The sequence below is a fragment of the Nicotiana tabacum genome, chromosome 14, assembly GCF_000715075.1.
Source record: "Nicotiana tabacum cultivar K326 chromosome 14, ASM71507v2, whole genome shotgun sequence".
Taxonomy (NCBI): Eukaryota; Viridiplantae; Streptophyta; class Magnoliopsida; order Solanales; family Solanaceae; genus Nicotiana; species Nicotiana tabacum.
The window spans coordinates 72,424,552-72,445,313 of NC_134093.1; the positions used below are offsets into that span (position 1 = coordinate 72,424,552).

Genomic DNA, 20,762 nt, shown 5'->3' on the forward strand with positions numbered 1-20,762 from the left:
GGTTATTGTAGTCGTATTAAAATTGAGGAGGTCGAGGGGGCTATGCGTAAGATGAGCGGGGGAAGAGCGACCAGGCCAGATGAAATTCCAGTGGAATTTTGAAAGAGCGCGGGCAGGGCAGGCTTGGAATGGCTCACTGGATTGTTTAACACTATTTTTAGGACGAAGATCATGCATGTAGAATAGAGGTGGAGTACAATAATTCGTCGTACAAGAACAAGGGTGACATCCAAAATTGCAACAACTGCCATCCTTGTTCATAGTGGTTTGGGAGTTCTCTCCAAACTACTAGGTCAAGGGTTCAAGGTTGGTAGACAATCTCAAACAACAACTATAGGGTATCAAGTTGTAGAGCCACACTACGAAAGTTTGGGAGAGAGTGGTGGAAGCGAGGGGTAGGAGGAGTGTCTATTTTCGAAAACCAGTTCGGATACATGTTGGGACGTTCGATTATGGAAGCCATTCACCTTGTAAGGAGGTTGGTGGAGGTGTATAGGGAGAGAAAGAGGGACTTGCATATAGTGTTTATTGACCTAGAGAAAGCATACGACAAAGTCCTAAAGGAGGTATGGAGATGTGTGGAGGCTAGAGGTGTTCCTCTTGCTTACACTAAGGTGATTAAGACATGTATGATGGAGCTAAAACCCGAGTGAGGACAGTGGGGGGAACTCAGACCACTTTCCAGTTATGAAGGGGTTGCACCAGGGGTAAGCTCTTTGCCCGTTTTTATTTGCATTGGCGATGGACACACTGATGCGCCACATTCAAGGGGAGATGTAATGGTGTATGTTATTTGCGGATGATATTGTACTGATTGACGAGACGAAAAGCGGTGTCAACGCGAGACTGGAGGTTTGAAGACAGACCCTTGAGTCCAAAGGTTTCAAATTGAGTAGGACCAAGACAGAATACTTGGAGTGCAAGTTCAGTAACGAGACCAATGAAGAGGACGTAAACGTAAGGCTTGATACACAAGTCATCCCTAAGAGAAATCGTTTCAAGTATCTTGGGTCTATTATCCAAGGAAATGGGAAGATTGACGAGGACGTTACACACCGTGTTGGAGCGGGGTGGGTGAAATGGAGGCTCGCATCCAGTGTTTTATATGATAAGAATGTGTCACCTAAACTTAAAGGTAAGTTCTACAGAGTGACCAGTCAACAACTCTCGTGTTTAGAAGATGAAGCTAGCAGAGAAAAGGATGTTGAGATGGATGTGCGGGCATACTAGGATTGATAAATTAGGAATGAAGACATTCGGGCCAGGGTGGGAGTGGTCCCAGTGGAGGACAAGATGCGAGAAGCGAGGCTTAGATGGTTTGGGCGTGTGAAGAGCAGAAGCATAGATGCCCCAATAAGGAGGTGTGAGAGGTTAGCCTTGGTAGGTCTGAGAAGAGATAGAGGTAGGCCAAAGAAGTATTGAGGAGAAGTGATTAGGCAGGATATGGCGTTGCTTCAGCTTACCGAGGGCATGACCCTTGACAGGAAGGTGTGGAGATCGAGAATTAAGATAGAAGGCTAATAAGTAGCCGAGAGTGTTTCTTTCCCATACCAGTAGTACTAGTGTTAGTATTATATTCTATTATTGTAAGATTTCTACTATTATATGTTGTTCCTTCCGCTTCGTTTTCTTATTATCTTGTTGTTGTTACTACTTGTTACTATTATTTTCTCTTATCTTTCCTTGAGCCGAGGGTCTATCGTAAACAACCTCTCTACCTTCTAGGTAAGGGTAAGGTCTGCGTACACACTATCCTCCTCAGACCCCACTTGTGGGACTACACTAGGATTGTTGTTGTTGTTGTAAAGCAAATGTCTATATTAAAACCAATAAAGGATGTAGCATATAGTCAATGGATTCAATAACCAATCCCAACATTTTCGACACGGTGTGTGTGTGTGTGAGAGAGAGAGAGAGAGAGAGAGAGAGAGACAGAGAAATCACAAAAATCTCAATGTTTTCTTTTGAATCTATTATTCGAAAGTCTAATGGGTTCAATGTTAAGAACCTAAAGGTTGAGGGCAGTCAAATTTAAATGTTGGATTCGCTTATCCATAATAGTACATCCATCGTCTTGAAATCCTGGCCTTTGGTCGTACACAACATAAGTTTTCCAATTGACATAATGTATCTTCTCCTAATTTCATTCAACCCAAGAAAGAAAATAATAAAGTAGAAAGTCGTTTTCCAGTTTGTACCCCAAAAAGCCTATTTATAAACTACTTTATCGCTGAAATGCATCTTCTAAAATAACATTAACCTAGTTTACTTATCTACTTAAAGAAATCACTCCATCCATGCAAAAGATCAAAATGCATTGTTGATCCCAAGCTCCGCAGACTTAATTAATATGCGACCAAAAAAGTTATACAAAAAGGTAAACGGTCTCTTTTTTTATAAAAATGGTCACATTCCCTTATTCATGCTTCTTGTATACCTAAGGGCTTGGCCCATATAATATTTTTCTAAAATAAGAGGGGAAATCCATCGGTCCAAATAATTCACCATAACTGGATTTGCGTATCTAGAATGTATTGATGTGTTATATTTAAGTTGTCTAGCATCCTCAATCTCTATTGTTGCAGCATTACAGTCTCTTTTAAAGAAAGCAGATTAGCAAGACGATGGTGCCACTATAAATACAAAACATAAACAAATAAACATAAATAAGATAAGTAGTTAAAGTAAAGACAAAAGAGATAGAACAGAGTAACCAAATTGCCGAAATTAAACAAAGATGGAGGCAGTTGAAACTTGAATGGTAGAATCCCTGATTGAGAGCCTTAAAAATTGAAAGATGAGAGAGATATGGGATCTGAGAAGCTTGCAAGAAAATTAATGGAGAAATAACACTAGCGTCAATATGAAATTGCAAGTGGGATTTACATAGTTTTAGGGGTTTGAGAGAATCATGTAAAGAAAACATCTTAAAGAAGGGAGGGTGGGGGTAATGTAGCGGTTGGAATTCCAGTCGTTGGAGATAAATATGAGTTCTTTAACCCCCATGCCTCAGGCGTCAAAATTTACGTAAGCCATTCATTCTTGTTACGTTCTTTTTCAAAGTTCAACTTTGGTATCAAGGCCTCAAAGTTTGCCATTCAAATTTATTATTTTGATTCTTAGAGAACCTCAAACGCCATGTTCGCACACGATTATCACATAAACAGGTGGTACTTCCCTAGAATGGTGTTTTCTTAATGATGATCTAGCATTGTAATCAGTGGCATGCCTAAGTTCCTGTTAGAGGTGTCGACATTAAAAATATGAAAAAATTAACTGTTAGTTTACAGATATGTATAGTGTAGTCTTGTCCTACATTGGAAGAGGAGTAATATCTCATTGTAGTGTATAGCTATAAATAGGAACCTCTTGTATTGTATTTATCATCCAATATCAATAACATATTTTCTCCCGTGCTTTCTAACATGGTATCAGAGCATTAGTGAGAAACCCGTCGTTGTGCATCATTCCAGCGACTTCCGGGAAGAAAGACCTCTTCGCCGTGCAATTTTCCGGCGACTTAGAAGGTTGTCCGTAAGCAAATCACTTTCTGTTGATGTTGTGCAAAAATCAACACCACCACAAGACTCCGGCGACCAAACCCCAGTCAACCCCACCGGAAAACACACGTCCACGCGTCCTCACGCGCCAGGAAAAGAAAAAAAAATTCGGCGAGATCTGACCCATGCGTCGTCGCGTGAGCACTGTTCCGGCTAGATTTTGAAAAAGTTCCAGTTGACCAATAGGATCGCCTGGTAATTCCGATCCTACCCTCACTGGTTTTGTTTCATTCCGACCACTTTGAGTTTTTCCGTCAGCTACAGTAGATTCCGGCGAGCTACAGTGTTCCTAGCGTGAACAGTGTTCTGTTTTCCTGCTGTAAACAGTGTTTTTCAAGCTATTTCTTCAATTTTCTCACAGGAGTTACTTATTTCCACTATTTCAAGTTAACCCTACTACTACAAATTGTAGCGACATGGGAACCGATGCTTTGAATAGTCGGATGGTTTCTTTAGCACATTATATTGAGTTCCTTTAGTACAAAGCATGTAAGCAGACATCTCGTAGCGACATGGGAACCGATGCTTTGAATAGTCGGATGGTTTCTTTAGCAGATTATATTGAGTTCCTTCAGTACAAAGTATGTAAGCAGACATCTTCTGAGATAGCTTTTGTTGTTCAAACAGGTAATAGCGTGACTTGTTTCTCCCAATCTTCATCCTCTGAGTCTTGGGTCATTGATTCAGGTGCATCAGATCATATTTCCGATAACAAATCTCTTTTCACTACTATTTCGTATTCTATCTCTTCCAAAAGTCACAATGGCCAATGGGTCTCAAACCATGGCAACTGCAATAGGTCAAGCAAGTCCACTTCCTTCCTTACCTTTAGATTCAACCATTTATGTTCCCAATAGTCCTTTTAATCTCATAGTTGTTAGTCGCTTAGCCAAATCACTTAAATGCGCTGTTTTATTTCTTGATGACCATGTTTTTATACAGGAACGCAGTACGGGGCGGATCATTGGTACCGGGCGTGAATCAAACGGACTTTATTACCTTATCCTTGCTAAATCACATGGACTCACATCTTGTCTTGCTTCTACAACTTGTCCCGTTACTGATTCACCAGATTTATTACATAAACGGTTGGGACATCCCAGTTTGTCAAAACTTCAGAAAATGGTATCTGGTTTATCTCACTTGTCAGCTCTAGAGTGTGAGTCATGTCAGCTCGGTAAGCATACTCGCTCCCATTTCCCTGGGCGTCTTGATAATCGAGTAGAGTCACCTTTTACTTTAGTCCATTCAGATGTTTGGGGTCCTAGTCGGGTCAGTTCCACCTTGGGATTCCGCTACTTTGCCAGTTTCATTGATGATTATTCCAAGTGCACTTGGATATTTTTGATAAAAAATCGATCTGAGCTATTTTCTATTTTCCAGACCTTCCACGCTGAAATTCAAAATCAATTTGGGGTTTCTATTCGCACATTTCGTAGTGATAATGCCCGAGAGTATTTGTCTTCCTCATTTCAGCAGTTTATGAAATTTCATGGGATTATTCATCAAACATCTTGTCCGTACACATCTCAACAAAATGGGGTAGCTGAAAGAAAGAATAGACATCTTATTGAAACTGCTCGTACCCTACTCATACAATCTCATGCTCCATTACGTTTTTGGGGATCCAGTTCTTACATCTTGCTATCTTATTAATCGTATGCCATCTTCAGCTATCCAGAATCAAGTTCCATTCTCTGTCATGTTTCCCCACTTACCTTTGTTCTCTCTTCACCCCGTATCTTTGGAAACACTTGTTTTGTCCATAACCTTATTCCAGGAACAGATAAGTTAGTTCCTCGTGCTCTAAAGGGCGTATTTCGAGGTTTATCGAGAACACAAAAGGGGTATCGATGCTACTCTCCTGACCTCCAGCGGTGCCTTATGTCTGCTGATGTTACCTTCTTTGAAACCAAATCATACTTCACAGGTTCAGGTCATCACTTAGATATTTCTGAGGTACTACCAGTTTCATCTTTTGGAGATTCAATCACTCCAGTTCCACCACATACAGCTCCTGTTGTAGCTCCACCACCTATAGCTCCAGTTCCACCGCCTACAGTTCCAGTTGTAGCTCCACCACCTATAGCTCCAGTTCCTCCACAAAATCCAGTTCAACCTTCTGCAGCTCCACCACTCTTGACTTATCATCGTCGTCCACATCCAGCATCAGGCCCAGGTGATTCACGCCCCGCATCAGATTCTGCACCTACTGCAGACTTGTCTCCTCTTAGTCAACCAATTGCACTCTGCAAAGGTGTACGATCCACACTAAATCCCAATCCCCACTATGTCGGTTTAAGTTATCATCGCCTGTCGTCACCTCATTATGCTTTTATATCCTCTTTGTCCACTGTTTCTATCCCTAAGTCTACAGGTGAGGCACTATCTCATCCAGGATGGCGACATGCTATGATTGATGAGATGTCTGCTTTACATGCAAGTGGCACTTGGGAGCTTGTTCCTCTTCCTGCAGGTAAGTCTGTTGTTGGTTGTCGTTGGGTTTATGCAGTCAAAGTCGGCCCGGATGGCCAGGTTGATCGGCTTAAGGCTCGTCTTGTTGCAAAAGGATATACTCAGATTTTTGGGCTTGATTATAGTGATACTTTCTCTCCCGTGGCTAAAGTAGCATTTGTTCGTCTCTTTTTGTCCATGGCTGTTGTACGTCATTGGTCTCTTTATCAGTTAGACATTAAGAATGCTTTTCTCCATGGTGATCTTGAGAAAGAAGTTTATATGGAGTAACCACCTAGTTTTGTTGCTCAGGGAGAGTTTAATGGTTGTGTTTGCAAATTGCGCAGGTCACTATATGGTTTGAAACAGTCCCCTCGAGCTTAATTTGGGAAGTTAAGCACAATTATTCAGGAGTTCGGCATGACTCGTAGTGAGGCCGATCACTCTGTGTTTTATCGGCATTCTGCTCATAATCTATGTATTTATCTAGTGGTTTATGTTGATGATATTGTTATTACTGCAATGATCAGGATGGTATTACTAATCTGAAGCAACATCTCTTTCAGCACTTCCAGACTAAGGATTTGGGCAGATTGAAGTATTTTTTAGGTATTGAGGTCGCTCAGTATAGCTCGGGTATTGTTATTTCACAGCGGAAGTATGCCTTAGACATTCTTGAGGAGACTGGAATGATGGGTTGTAGACCTATTGACTCTCCTATGGATCCGAATGCTAAGCTTCTGCCTAGACAGGGGGAGCCTCTTAGAGACCCTACGAGATATAAGAGGTTGGTTGGCAAATTGAATTACCTCACAGTGACTAGACCTGACATTTCTTTTTCGGTGAGTGTTGTCAGTCAGTTTATGGATTCTCCCTGCGATAGTCACTGGGATGCAGTTGTTCGCATTCTTCGGTATATAAAGTCAGCTCCAGGCAAAGAATTACTATTCGAGGATCGAGGCCACGAGCAGATTGTTGGGTACACAGATGCTGATTGGGCAGGATCACCTTTTGATAGACGTTCTACGTCTGGATATTGTGTTCTAGTAGGAGGTAATTTGGTCTCGTGGAAGAGCAAGAAACAGAATGTAGTTGCTCGATCTAGCGCCGAAGCCGAATATCGGGCCATGGCTATGGCGACGTGTGAGTTAGTTTGGGTCAAGCAGTTGCTCAAGGAGTTAAAGTTCGGAGAAATCAGCAAGATGGAACTAGTGTGTGATAACCAAGATGCTCTTCATATTGCGTCAAATCCGGTGTTCCATGAGAGGACTAAACACATTGAGATCGACTGTCACTTTGTCAGAGGAAAAATACTTTCAGGAGATATTGTTACAAAGTTTGTAAAGTCGAATGATCAACTAGCAGATATTTTCACTAAGTCTCTTACTGGTTCTCGTATTAGCTACATATGTAACAAGCTCGGTACATATGATGTGTATGCACCGGCTTGAGGGGGAGTGTTAGTTTACAGATATGTATAGTGTAGTCTTGTCCCACATTGGAAGAGGAGTAATATCTCATTGTAGTGTATAGCTATAAATAGGGACCTCTTGTATTATATTTATCATCCAATATCAATAACATATTTTCTCCCGTGCTTTCTCACATTAACAAATCATTGCAACGACATTGTACTTAGAAAGCACAATTCCGATCATAATAATAAATGATAATTCAAGTACATTATTACAACTCACGTCGATGAATTTTCACTTCCCAAAATGTATTCATAATAGCCTTATTTAAGATGCATTGCTTTAAACTTAGATCACAGGTTCAGGCCATGCGCCAAGTGAACTAACTCTGGAATTTAAGTGGAGAAGGGTAGAGGGACACGCCTATCATCCTCGAGCTTCAAAAGCTGCGGTTGGCCCAAAGGTCATTTCAAGACGGATTTCTCGGTCATAAAAAAAAAAGATGCATTGCTATAAATAAGTTTTTGTTGATACAAGCACCAACTCTAGGCTCAGTTGTTTAGTTTAAACCCACCATAAAAGAGGTCAGGAGTTTGATCCCTTCTGGCCTCATGTTGTTAACCAAAATTTTAAAATACAGGTAGAGGTTGAGGCTCTAACTCCCGTCCTAAAGGTGAAGCACTGACCAGTGAGCTAAGATGGGCTAATAAGGTAAATCCGCCCCTGATTGGAATGGTGCTTGTAAAAGCGTTTCTAAGTAAATCTGATTCTAGTAAAATGGGCATTATACCACATAACCGACCAGCTTGTGGATTATATATACGCCAAATCGCTGAATCAAGAAGGGGAGCCTTGGCGTAGCTAGTAAAGTTGTTGCCAAGTGAGCAGGAGGTCACGGGTTCAAGCAGCCGTGGATACAGTCTTTTGCAGAAATGCAGAGTAAGGTTGCGTACAATAGACCCGCTTAGCGGGATCGTAGTGCACCGGACTGCCTAAATCGCTGAATCAACAACTCAACTTTGATAGCAAAACGTGAATACCAAAACAAAACAGCAATAAATAGCAAAGGAGTAATAGTCGTAATACTAATACGGAATTAATTGGTAGCCCTAAACTAAACATTTTATTTGATCCAAAGATGAAGTGGAGGGAGAGTGTACCGGATAATTTTATCAAGGTAATCGGAAACGATGGTATGCCAGAAAGGGCCCAAAGCAGCAGTGCCTTCAACGGCTACGATCAGTTGTTTGTCCGCCCCCATGTGTGTATGTGTGTGCGTGTGTACTTATCAAAAGTTCTTGAAATCGATCGCAGTTGCCTTCTTCGTATTCTATCAATCAATCAATCTTCCTCTTCGAATTGGAGTAGGTACGACTAATAAGTCAAGTTCAGGGATGGGCCGTGGAATTGCTAACCCATGAAAAGTTCAATTTTGGACGACACCACGTTTGCCCGCTTTCTCATAACTTAACTGCCGTTTCCAGGTCCAAAGTTGTCTCCCCTTTATTGTGGTTTTTTCCTCTTAACTTAATAATTTTTTCTCTAATGTTGTTGTCCATATCATTTTGTTTGAGCAAGCAAAGTGAGAAGAAATTTTTTTTTTAAAAAAAGTGTTAAACTGTATCTATTTATGTGTATCTCTCTCTCTCTCTCTCTCTCTCTCTCTCTCTCTCTCTCTCTCTCTCTCTCTCTCTCTCTCTCTCTCATATATATATATATATATATATATATATATATATATATATATATATATATATATATATATATATATATATATATATTATTATAAAAGTATGAATATAATGTCGGTTTATAAAAATAACCTTATAATATTAAGCATAATAACTCGTAATAAAAGGACATAATCGAAATTCTATATATTAGCCTTATAATCCTATCAGTTTTAGGACATAATACTACACGTTAGGAATCTCACATGATTACTGTAGGCATACAAAATTTATTGGATTTAAATTCAATAAAATAATTTGGACTATATATTAAACATATTTATCCAAATAAATATTATGGGCTAATTTAATTAGATTAATTATATAAGTCCAATATATAAGGTCCAAATGCATTGGACTAACCCATTTAATTGGGCTAAAGTGATGAGCCCGCTTCATTAAGCCCAAGATGTCATCTTCCTAGAGGCCCAATTTGGTGCCATGTGTCATATGACGTGGCACGCCAAGTCAAGCGGAAGAGCCAATAGGATCATGCCACGTGTCAAAATGACAAGGCATGCCAAGTCTCATTAAAAGGCTAATGAAATCGCGCCACGTGTGCAAGTGACATGTTCTGGCCAATCAAATGCGGCCTTGTCACATTTCGATTTGATTGGTCGGAAAGAGTTTGTTATTATCATAACTCTTCCATCTCACAACTATAAATAGGGGTCTTCATAACCTAGAAAAGACACCATAAGTTATAACAAGAAGCAAGAGAGAGCTCGTGGATCAAACGCCGCAAATTTCTCTACAAGTTTCAAGCTTCAAGCAATCAAGTTCAAGTTCAAGAAATCAAGTTCAAACTCAAGAACGAAGAACAAATCAAGATTCAAGGAGTGCGAGTTCAAATCAAAGTTCGTGCTAGTCGAATTCAAGATCATCGTTCATGGCGACAACTACATATTCAAGATCAAACTCAAAGGCCCTTGGATTTATTTACTATTGAAAAGAAGAATCAGAGGATTCATAGAGATTATACACTCATATTATTTGAAATCAAATACTACAATTGTTGTAATATTTTTCGATCTCGATTATTTTCTCGACGCAATTTTATTGTCTACAAATTCTGGCATGCCCAGTGGGACAATCTCTACCTCTCATCTCAACTTTTAAATCACCAAAGTTCAAGAATATCGAAATGCCTTCACAAAAAATTAACTCCAGATCAACTTCTAGTGAGGCTGCTAATTCTAAGTTCTATGTTGATGTGGAAAGCATCCTCGATGTTACCTTTGGAAGTTTTGGGCCAGTTACAAGGAGCAAAGCAAGCTCTTTAGGACAACAAGCACTCCAAGTGTCGTCCACGTCAACCCCTATTTTCGGATCTTCATCTTCAAAAGGAGCAAAATCCTCTACAAGCATGACCCGAAAATGGAATGATGTCGCCATAAGGATCGAAAAGGTTCTTGCCCAACTTAGTTTATCTAAGTTTGAGAAACCTTTCATGCAAGCTTATGATGATGACTTGAGCGCTGGATCTACTTTAGTCTCCATTAGTGCGACCTCCAAGCTCTATCCCAATAATGATCTATTTCATTCTTCATCCTCTACGGACATCGTGCAAGCAATGGTTATTGAAGTTTCTACCATACAAGAACAACTCGCAAATTTGACGAAAGCAGTTGAAGACTTGTCAAAGCGCGTGCAAGATCAAGAAGCTAAACTTTCCAATTTAACAAATAAGTTGGATAGCATAGTAGAAGGAGAATCCATGCAAACACCTTTAAATCTTCAAAGGTTACAAGAGAAATGGGACTCCTCCGAAAAGCAAGCAATAACAACCAAGGAGATTCAAGTCTCCGCTGAAGGTCTGATTCCCGTTGAGAAATTAAAAAACTTCATCATGGAGGCTATCAATTTGATAGCCTGAGTCGTCCAAATTATCTCTCGCATATGCAAAGTCGTACACGTAATGAATTGATAACTTGAAGATGCATGTTGGTTATCAACCTCCTAAGTTGCAACAATTCGATGGAAAGGGAAATCCAAGACAACATATAGCACACTTTGTTGAAACTTGCAACAATGCTGGAACGTATGGCGATTATCTTGTCAAACAGTTTGTGCGATCTCTCAAAGGTAATGCATTTGATTGGTACACAGATCTCGAATCTGGTTCCATCGATAGTTGGAGCAAGAATTTCTCAATCATTTCTATAGCACAAGATGCATCGTAAGCATGATCGAACTTACAAACTCTCATCAACGAAAGGATGAGCCAATTATTGACTTTATCAACCGTTGGAGGAGCTTAAGCCTCAACTGCAAAATTCACCTTAGCGAAACTTCTAGCATCGAAATATGCATTCAAGGCATGCGTTGGGGTCTTCACTATATCTTACAAGGCATAAAGCCCAAAACATTTGAAGAACTAGCAACTCATGCTCATGATATGGAACTAAGTATGGCGACAAGTGGAGACCAAGAGCTACCTGTCTTTGAGCCTTACGATGAAGAAGAAGAAGAAGACGGCAAGTATTGGGGCAAGTTTTCACCCGAGAATGAAACCTAAGAGTCTATGCATCAATGACGCATGAGCCTAAACTGCAAGTTGTAACGCTCCTTAACGCACGAGCCTAAACTGCAAGTTATAACGCTCTTTAATGCACGAGCCTAAACTGCAAGTTATAATGCTCCTCAACGCATGAGCCTAAACTGCAAGTTATAATGCTCCTCAACGCACGAGCCTAAACTGCAAGTTATAATGCTCCTCAACACACGAGCCTAAACTGCAAGTTATAATGCTCCTCAACGGACGAGCCTAAACTACAAGTTATAATGCTCCTCAATGCACGAGTTTAAACTGCAAGTTATTATGCTCCTCAACGTACTAGCCTAAACTGCAAATTATAATGCTTCTTGATACATGAGTATATATTGTATGTCACGAAGTTCCCCAATTTTGAACTAAATCTTTCAGGCGTAAAGCTCTTCAAATTCGAGCAAATTCTTCAAGTTATAAATCTCTTCAAATTTGGGCAAAGTGTTCAAGTCGCAAAGCTCTTCAAATACGATCAAACACTCAAGTCGAAAGCTCTTCAAAGTCGAGCAAGGACTTCAAATTGCAAAGTTTTTCAAATTAGAGCCAAACTTCAAGACTTAAAGCTCTTCAAATTCGGCAAAGTCTTCAAGTTGTAAAACTCTTCAAATTCAGCAAAGTCTTCAAGTTGTAAAGCTCTTCAAATTCGAGAAAAGTGTTCAAGTTGCAAAGCTCCTCAAAACACGAGCTTAAATTACAAGTCATTACGCTTCTTGACGCACGAGCCTAAACTGCATGTTCCTACACTCCTGGCCCGCATGAGTCTAAACTATGTACGGACCACACAAAAAAATCCGCTAGGTTAAAAACCTCGAAAGAGGTGCCCTAGGAAAAAAGTTAGGACATAAATAAAAGAAAACAATCACCCATTCTGAACTACGGTATGACTTGATCCTTTTCACCGAGGTACGTAGGCATCTTAGAGTTTCACTCTATGTTCAGACGCATAAGTTCAAAAGATACATAATCCCCCAATCATTGTCCTAATGAAGTACGATAGAATGTAATCCATTCAATCATCACTTGAAAATCGAGCTGAGATACCATTCTTCTGTTAAACTTTGGATCCCATTTGATTTAAAGGGGGCAAGCCCCTATGGTAAATTGGTGTCTTCAATGAAATGATTAATATCTTTTAGGAGGCTACCAAGCATTTGCATTAAAGTTCGAGAATTCGCTATGCCATGTTCGCCAAATCTTTAAGTCTGCCGGTCTTCAGATTCTTCGATCTTCAAGTTGAAATATTTAAACCTCCAAGTTAAAGTCTTCAAGTCTGTCAGTCTTCAAGTTGGGGTCCACAAACTCGCCGGTCTTCAAGTTGAAATATTTAAGCCCTCAAAGTCTTCAGGTTAAAGTGTCAAAGTCCGCTGAATCTTCAAGTCCATCAAATCTTCAAGTTTGTCGATCTTCAAGTTGAAGTCTGCAAAGTCCGCCAAGTGTTCAAGTTGATGTCATCAAGTCCACCAAGTCTTCGAGTTGAAGCTTTCTAATTTTCCAATCTTAAGGTGGACATGTTACTCCCTTTGCACCTTAAGTTGGCTTCTTCACGGGTTTATTTTTAAAAGGAACTATAATTTTTCAATCTTAAGGTGGACATGTTAGTCCATTTGCACCTTATGTTGGCCTCTTTATGGATTTACCCTTCTATATACTGCCATGGATTTGTCCTCCATATGATGTTGAGGATTTCTCCATCTATTTGTTGCCATGGACTTGTGCTTCGATATGCCGTATGAACCTTTGCGTCCTGAAATGACCTCCGGTTTTTGGCGGGGATGAGTATCCATCCCTTCACATCATGAGAGTAATCTCTCCGATAGTCGGGCCACCTTGAGAGTAATCTCTCTGATAGTCAGTTCATCTTGAGAGTAATCTCTCTGATATTCGGGCCACCTTGAGAGTTATCTCTCCGATAGTCAAGTTATCTTGAGAGTAATCTCTCCGATAGTCAGGATACATTGAGAGTAATCTCTCCGATAGTCGGGCCACCTTGAGAGTAATCTCTCCGATAGTCGGGCCACCTTGAGAGTAATCTCTCCGATAGTCGGGCCACCTTGAGAGTAATCTCTCTGATATTCGGGCAGGGATGAGTACCCATCCCCTCACACCCCATGATTGTCTTCGTCGTGCATGGATCATCTTGTTAAGCAAGAACATATCCTTCTCGTTTGACATATAAAAAAAAGGGAAAAGCACAAGCAAAGAAAACGCAGAAGAAAAGAAGTAAAAAATTTACCTTCTCGTTACTACTTATCAGAGCGGCTTCCAAAAACCACAGATTAATGCTCAAACTACATGAGAGTAAGGGGTTTATATAGATTCCTAAGGGTGGCTACTGGAAGTTTATGCTCAACGTGGGATAATTTAATAGCCGGACTCCTAAAGGGATTATATTCTTAGAGGCGGTGAAAAGTTTTCCCAACCCATATGGAGTTGCACAAGCTATTGTTCAAGTAAAATCAATGTAGCTTTAACTTCTAGTAGGTTCTGTGAAGAGTCCAAGTAGAACACAAATGAATTGTCCTATGTGTATTGTCACGACCCAAAATCCAACTAGTCGTGATGGCACCTAACCCAACCCGCTAGGTAAGCCAACTAATAACTATCCAATTCCAATAATATTTAATAAGACAATTAAGTAAAAGAAATTATCTGAATCTTATACATTTCCCAAGGACTGGTAGTACAAATTATGAGCTTCTAAGATTAGAATTTACAAAGATGGTATGAAATAAATACATCATCTGTTCGAAATGTACATACACAGATTTTTATGAATCTATGGCTACCATGAACAAGAGGCAGCTACAACCGGAACACAGGTACGTCTTCAATTCCAGCTCCTGTCGATCACAGCAACAGCAGCAACCAACATCTGCACGCAAGGTGCAGAAGTGTAGTATGAGTACAACCGACCCCATGTACTCAATAAGTAACAAACCTAACCTTAGGTTGAAAGTAGTGACGAGCTGGAACAAAGGTCGGGTCCAACATCAATAGCCAACAACTGTCCATAACAACGTAAAGCAAGTAATAAAAGAAGTAACTCAGAGATAAAATGCTCAGCTTAATCATGATTTCTCAAAATAGTTCTGCCTTTCAAGTATATCAGTGAAAACCCAAGTCGTTTACCGAAGTTGCCGAAAATATGAGTAAGTTTGAAAACAGTAATTTTTTCCAAAAATCCTTTCAAGATTAGATAAGACGGTCCATGTTCTGCTTCCAACCCAAAGTCTCTGCCTCTTTCATCTTGGCCTCCTCATAAAGCTGCTCAACCAATTCGGCCTTCTGCTGAACCTCCAAGATCAATGTGTTAGTTTCCAGTATCAAGTTAATACATAACAAGCTCCCAAAAATTTACATTACCCGTTCAATGAGCTCGGTCTGATTTTGATGAGTTCTTGTCAGCTCGGCTCGAATGCTCATGATCTCCTCTTATTTTTGCACATAGAGGAGTCTGGGGGCATTTCTCTCCTCCGTAAGCTTTTTAAGATCAGCCTCACATCGGGGCTTCTCAGCTCGGTACTTAAAAGGTGCTTCTCGATGGAGCGCTGTAGCCTGTATAGAAAGAAAGGAAATCAGACTTAGAGAAATAAGAACAAACGCAAGCATGGTAGCATAGGCTAAAACTCACTTGGTTCAGAAGCCACTGAGCGTCATCAAAAATGAGTGATACGTCAAGGTCGAAAACATCATCGACCCCCGCGAAGCAACCACAAAATATATCATCCCCTTCGGGGGCCGTCCCCACGTCGGGGGTCCCCATGGACCGGGCATCCCGAAACTGCCCCTCAAAGAACGTGGGACCGGGCGACGAATCGTCAATATTAATTTCCCAGAGCGAGTCACTTGGGGCATTCTCTTCTCTTTTAAGGGCCTCAGAACTAGACTCTTCGGGTACACCCGCCGGTTGCTCTTCACAACAGGAGGCATCATCAACACCCGATGATTCAGGGACTCTACTCGGACCTTCCCCCGAGACCACCTCGGTCTACGGCCGAACCTCCTCGACCGTCACCGGCTCAACAACTTTCGAAGCTTTGATGCTTTCCCTCTTCCGAGCCACCAGCAGGCAGTCGGTATCTTCTCCCTCCTCGTCTTCATTTCGTAGCATTTGGACTACATCGGCAGGCTGAACGGTGAGATCAGTCTTCGACTTTCAAGCCCTACTTTTCTTGGGCCTTGGGGTATCTAGTGGCGAGGCCCTTATCCTTTTCTTATCTTCGGTCAGCATCGGGACCTCCTCTTCCCCGAGGGGAGGCGGCCTCAAAATGACATTATCTCCAAGACCTTTATGAGAAGAAATCAAGTTAAAAGGAAGTATTTCACAGGAAAGCATCAAACACGGACAAGAGAACTTGCCATGATTTTTGGCGTCCCATCGACCCTTGGCCAAATCACGCCACGAGCGCTCAGCATACGAAGAGGTTGAAACCAGTTGTCGAACCCAACCTGCAAGGTCCGGGATTGCACCAGGAAACCAGGGGAAGCTGCACCATGAAGAAGAATATAGATGAGAAGAGGTAAAGGAAACATAACAATTAGGCAAACGTTATCAGTGAAGTTCTACTTACGCTTCATGTTCCATTCTTTGGGGAATGACATCTTCTCGGTGGCGGGGATTAAATCGGAGGTCCTGACCCAGAAAAATCGGCACATCCATCCTCGGTCCCTATCCTCATCTATGCTCGAGAATAGCACCTTCGTGGCCCGGTGCTGAAGCCTTATCAATCCGCCCCGATAAATATGGGGGCTATACAGCCTAATGAGATGATCGAGGGTGAAAGACATCCCCTCGATCTTTCTCGAGAAGAATCTGAGCAAACTGACAATACGCCAAAAAGAGGGGTAGATCTGGCCTAGGCGTACCCGGTATTGGAGACAGAAGTCGATTATGACGGGATCGACGGAACCTAGTGTGAAAGGGTAAGTATACACACTTAAGAACCCTTTCACATGAGTGGTGATGTCCTCTTCGGGGGTAGGAATCACCACCTCTTTATTCTCCCAGTGGCAGTCCTTTTTCACCTGCTCGAGATTGCCTTCAGATATCGAGCAGATGTATTTAGACATGGGCTCGCATCGGCCAAGAACCAAAGAGGGGTTTTCGACTTTAAAGTCGGAAGTAAGTTCACATGGCCCGTGGATGCACTCTTCGATACGTGGCTCCACCGGTGTTTTGCTACCGACCGGCCGCGATGAGGAGGCCTTTTCATCTTGAGGAATGGTCTTTGATATTTTTGCCATTGCTATATGAGGTTTAAGGAAGGAAAAGGCGGAATTTGTGTTTTAATAAGATATTGGCAAACAGAAACCAACAAAGTTGATGGACTTGAAGAGAATAGAAGAGCTTTTGAAGATTTGAAGAAGTTTGAAAGTAAAGTTTGAAAAGATTATGAAGGTGGTCTATTTATTATATCCACTTTGACGGTTTGAAAGCACTAGTGGCCGACCATCAACATGCGTTAATTAATGACCTTGGGAACTACACAGACACAACGCTTCAATCACTTCTATCGCTTACGTCATGATGTTGAAGTCATAATTGATCGAGGTACTAAATCAAAGACTCAGTTCGTTTCTTCTCATTACACACCAAGAAACGAGGGGACTATCTGTATACGGTCAAAATTAGGCCTACCCGATTTTGCATCGGGGGTAGCCACGTAATAAATCAGACCCGAGCTCGAAGATGAGACATCAAGCCTAGAGATCAAAGTGTACGTTGAGACCGAGGCCAACAACAATCGAGATCAAGTATGACCGACTTTGAGGGGAGCATAATAACGGAATGGAGAGATATCAGTAACCGGTCGAAGATCACGATGTGAATCTCGGGACAGATATCCATGATTGGTCCAAGATCATGGCGTGAATCTCGGAACAGACCAAATCAGAAGCGGTTAACTAGCTGTTTATACAATTTCCTTATGTAATTAGAGACATACCATAATTAGGTTTCCTCTACTATATAAAGAGGAGTTCCAATCATTTGTAGGGCATCATGATTCACTGATAAGAATATACATATACGCTGCTTTCTTTGTCTTACTTACTGTTCATCACTACTTATTCCATCCTCTGCTATTCTTATTAACTAAACCTCGAGACTATCTCGAATCGAGATCGAGGCATTGTTTGCAGACTGGTTTGATTTATTTTATTGTCCAATTTATCTATTTAATTCGCTGTTTATCAATTTGTGCCGGTTTAAATCACATATCCTTAAAACTACAATATAAGTTTAATTGTTACTCAATTTTTAGGGTAAACAAAGTTATATCTTTAAAAATATTAATTCTAAACTCATTTTATGAACAAAGATTTCTGTTGTTATTAATAGAACTCTAGGCGCTTAGTCTGTGCTAATTACTAAGTGATGAACACTTCTATTATTTCAGTAGTAGGTACCATTACATTGGCATCGTGTAGAGTTGTAGTTAAACTCAGTAAAGTTATGTCAATATGTATTTAAAAAATTTAGTCGATATCAAAATGCTAAATATTAGAAAAGATTATATGGAAGGTATTGTAGTTATCTTACATAATTCAAATGAGAAAAAGAAAATTGTATAAGTAAAATTTTGATTGATTTTAAAGTCCGAAATATTAGGACTTTCTAATCAGGAAAATCTAATGACCAATTTTAAAGTTGTCCGTGCAGCGTGTGGATACAGATCCATTCCCCTAAGGTCATCGTCTCATATTTCTCTCTTGATAGTGTACACGCGGAAATTAAGAAAAGTCAGGCCAATGTTGTTGGAATTGTATTTCAACTCTACTTGCAAATTTCCATGAATTATTATCTGACCTATCTGCATATCATCTCTATATGCTGAACATTGACTGAGCAGAGTATTTGAGCAACTGTACACATTCACACACAGATGCTTCTTCCTGTGCTTTATGACTTGATTTCATTATTGTTCTGCACTTGTAAATATCATGACCCTAATTTCCCTCCGTAGGATGTCATGATGGCACCTAGTCTCTAAGACTAGGTAAGCCTAACAATTATGCAGAATAACGGAAATATAAAATTGAAACTCAAATCTCAACATATAACATAAATCAAATTGCGATTCAAAATAGATACAACTTCCAAAATCCGGTAGAAATAAGTCACAAGCTTCTAAGAGAAAATACTAAGTGTCTCTATACATCAAAGTCTAAAGAGAATAAGGGAAACAACATAATAAGGATAGAGGGGGACTCCGAGGTCTGCGGACGCTGGCAGATATACCTTGAAGTCTCCACGTATGGTCTAGCTCACTTGTATCTTGTCTGGTAGGAAAAACCTGGATCTGCACAAAAAGATGTGCAGAAGTGTAGTATGAGTACACCACAACGGTACCCAGTAAGTGCCAAGCCTAACCTCAGCAGAGTAGTGACGAGGTCAGGTTAGGGCTCTACTGGAATAAAAGGAAATGAGGCAGAAAATATGATAATACAATGAAATGACTGAGAAATGAACAACAAGAAATTATAGAAAGGTAACAACACAACAAATAGAGGTAAACAACAAGGGCGCTCCCGAGGTACCGCCTCGTAGTCCCAAATGTAAATACACAACATGGGGATCTCCCGAGGTACCGCCTCGTTGTCCCAAATATAAATACTCAACATGGGGATCTCTCGAGGTACCGCCTCATAGTCCCAAAAGTAAATATGCAACAGGGGGATCTCCCGAGGTACCATCTCGTAGTCCCAAAAGTAAATACACGACAGGGGGATCTCCCGAGGTACCGCCTCGTAGTCCCAAAAGTAAATATGCAACATGGGATCTCCTCGAGGTACCGCCTCGTAGTCCCAAAAGTAAATATGCAACTCATAAATTATGGAATAATGAATTTACGGCAAGGAATCCTACAGTTAAAGACCTGAATATAATAATCAAGGAAACATGAAATTCAACTAAGCATGTTGCATGAATTTCAAATAAGGGTTAAGACACATAGACATGCGATACTAGACTAAACGTGACAACTACACATGCTAAGGCAACTCAGTTAAGGAATTTAAAAGAAGTCCACTCAGCAAGTACCGAAATTTCCACAATTAGCCTGTGTACGCACTCGTCACTTAGCGTACACGGCGCTCACATATCATAAATTGTTACAACAGTACCAAATCCTAAGGGAATTCCCCCCCACAAGGTTAGACAAGTCACCTCAAATCTCGCTCAATCAATCGATAAGAATGCCTTTTCCTCGACTTTCCGACTCCGATCAGCTTGAATCTAGCCAAAACAATTACATATTATAAATATAACTACAAGGATCTAATTTAAACAATGAAACTACGACTTTAGTAAAGAATTGAAAAATCGTCCCAAAACGTCGACCCGTACCCATGTCTCGGAATCATGTAAACGTCACAAAATATGAACACCCATTCAACCACTAGTCCAACCATACCAATTTTACAAAATCTGACACCAAGTCGCCACTTAAATCCCCAAATTAAACTCTCCAAATCCCTAGCCTCAAACTCCCAAATTCCACCTTAAATACACACAACTAGGTGGGAAAATCAATGGGGAAACAAGATTATTGATCAAAAATGAGTACAAGAGACTTACCTCAAGAAATCTCTCTAAAATATTCTCAAAAGTCACCAAGACCCGAGCTCAAAATGTTTAAAATGAAGCAAAATCGCGAACCCTTGTATTTAAGTGTTCTGCCAGAACTTTCGCTTCTGCGAAAACTTAACCGCATCTGCGGTCTCGCAGATGCAAGGTCTTCCCCGCTTCTGCGACTTCTATCACTTCTACGGACAAGAGGTCTGCTTTTGCGATCTCGATTTTGCGGTTGCTTCTTCACTTCTGCGAAACTGGTTGCCCTTCCTTCACTCCGCATCTGCAGAAACTCGCTCGCACTTGCGGGATCGCAGATACATAAGCCTTAATGCACCTGCGACACAGCCCCAGGCCAAGCCCAAAATCCGTTTCAGTGCCTTGCCAGCCGCACCTGCAGCAGCGCTCCTGCAAGAATAGTTCCGCAGGTGCGATTGAACCAGAAGGTAGAAAACAAATCCCAGCTGTGTTACGTAAATTACG

At 40.8% G+C, this 20,762-nt stretch overlaps 1 protein-coding gene across 1 annotated transcript in view; it reads right to left on the reverse strand.

Annotated features, from left to right (window-relative positions):
* LOC107787732 (mediator of RNA polymerase II transcription subunit 25) overlaps positions 1-9,132 on the reverse strand; it is a 46,944-nt gene extending 37,812 nt beyond the window's left edge. The window contains exon 1 of the mRNA XM_075229659.1: positions 8,590-9,132. Coding sequence (XP_075085760.1) covers positions 8,590-8,690 — 101 coding nt within the window. The 5' untranslated portion in view covers positions 8,691-9,132. The remainder of the gene's footprint in view (positions 1-8,589) is intronic.
* Between the last annotated feature and the right edge of the window lie 11,630 nt (positions 9,133-20,762).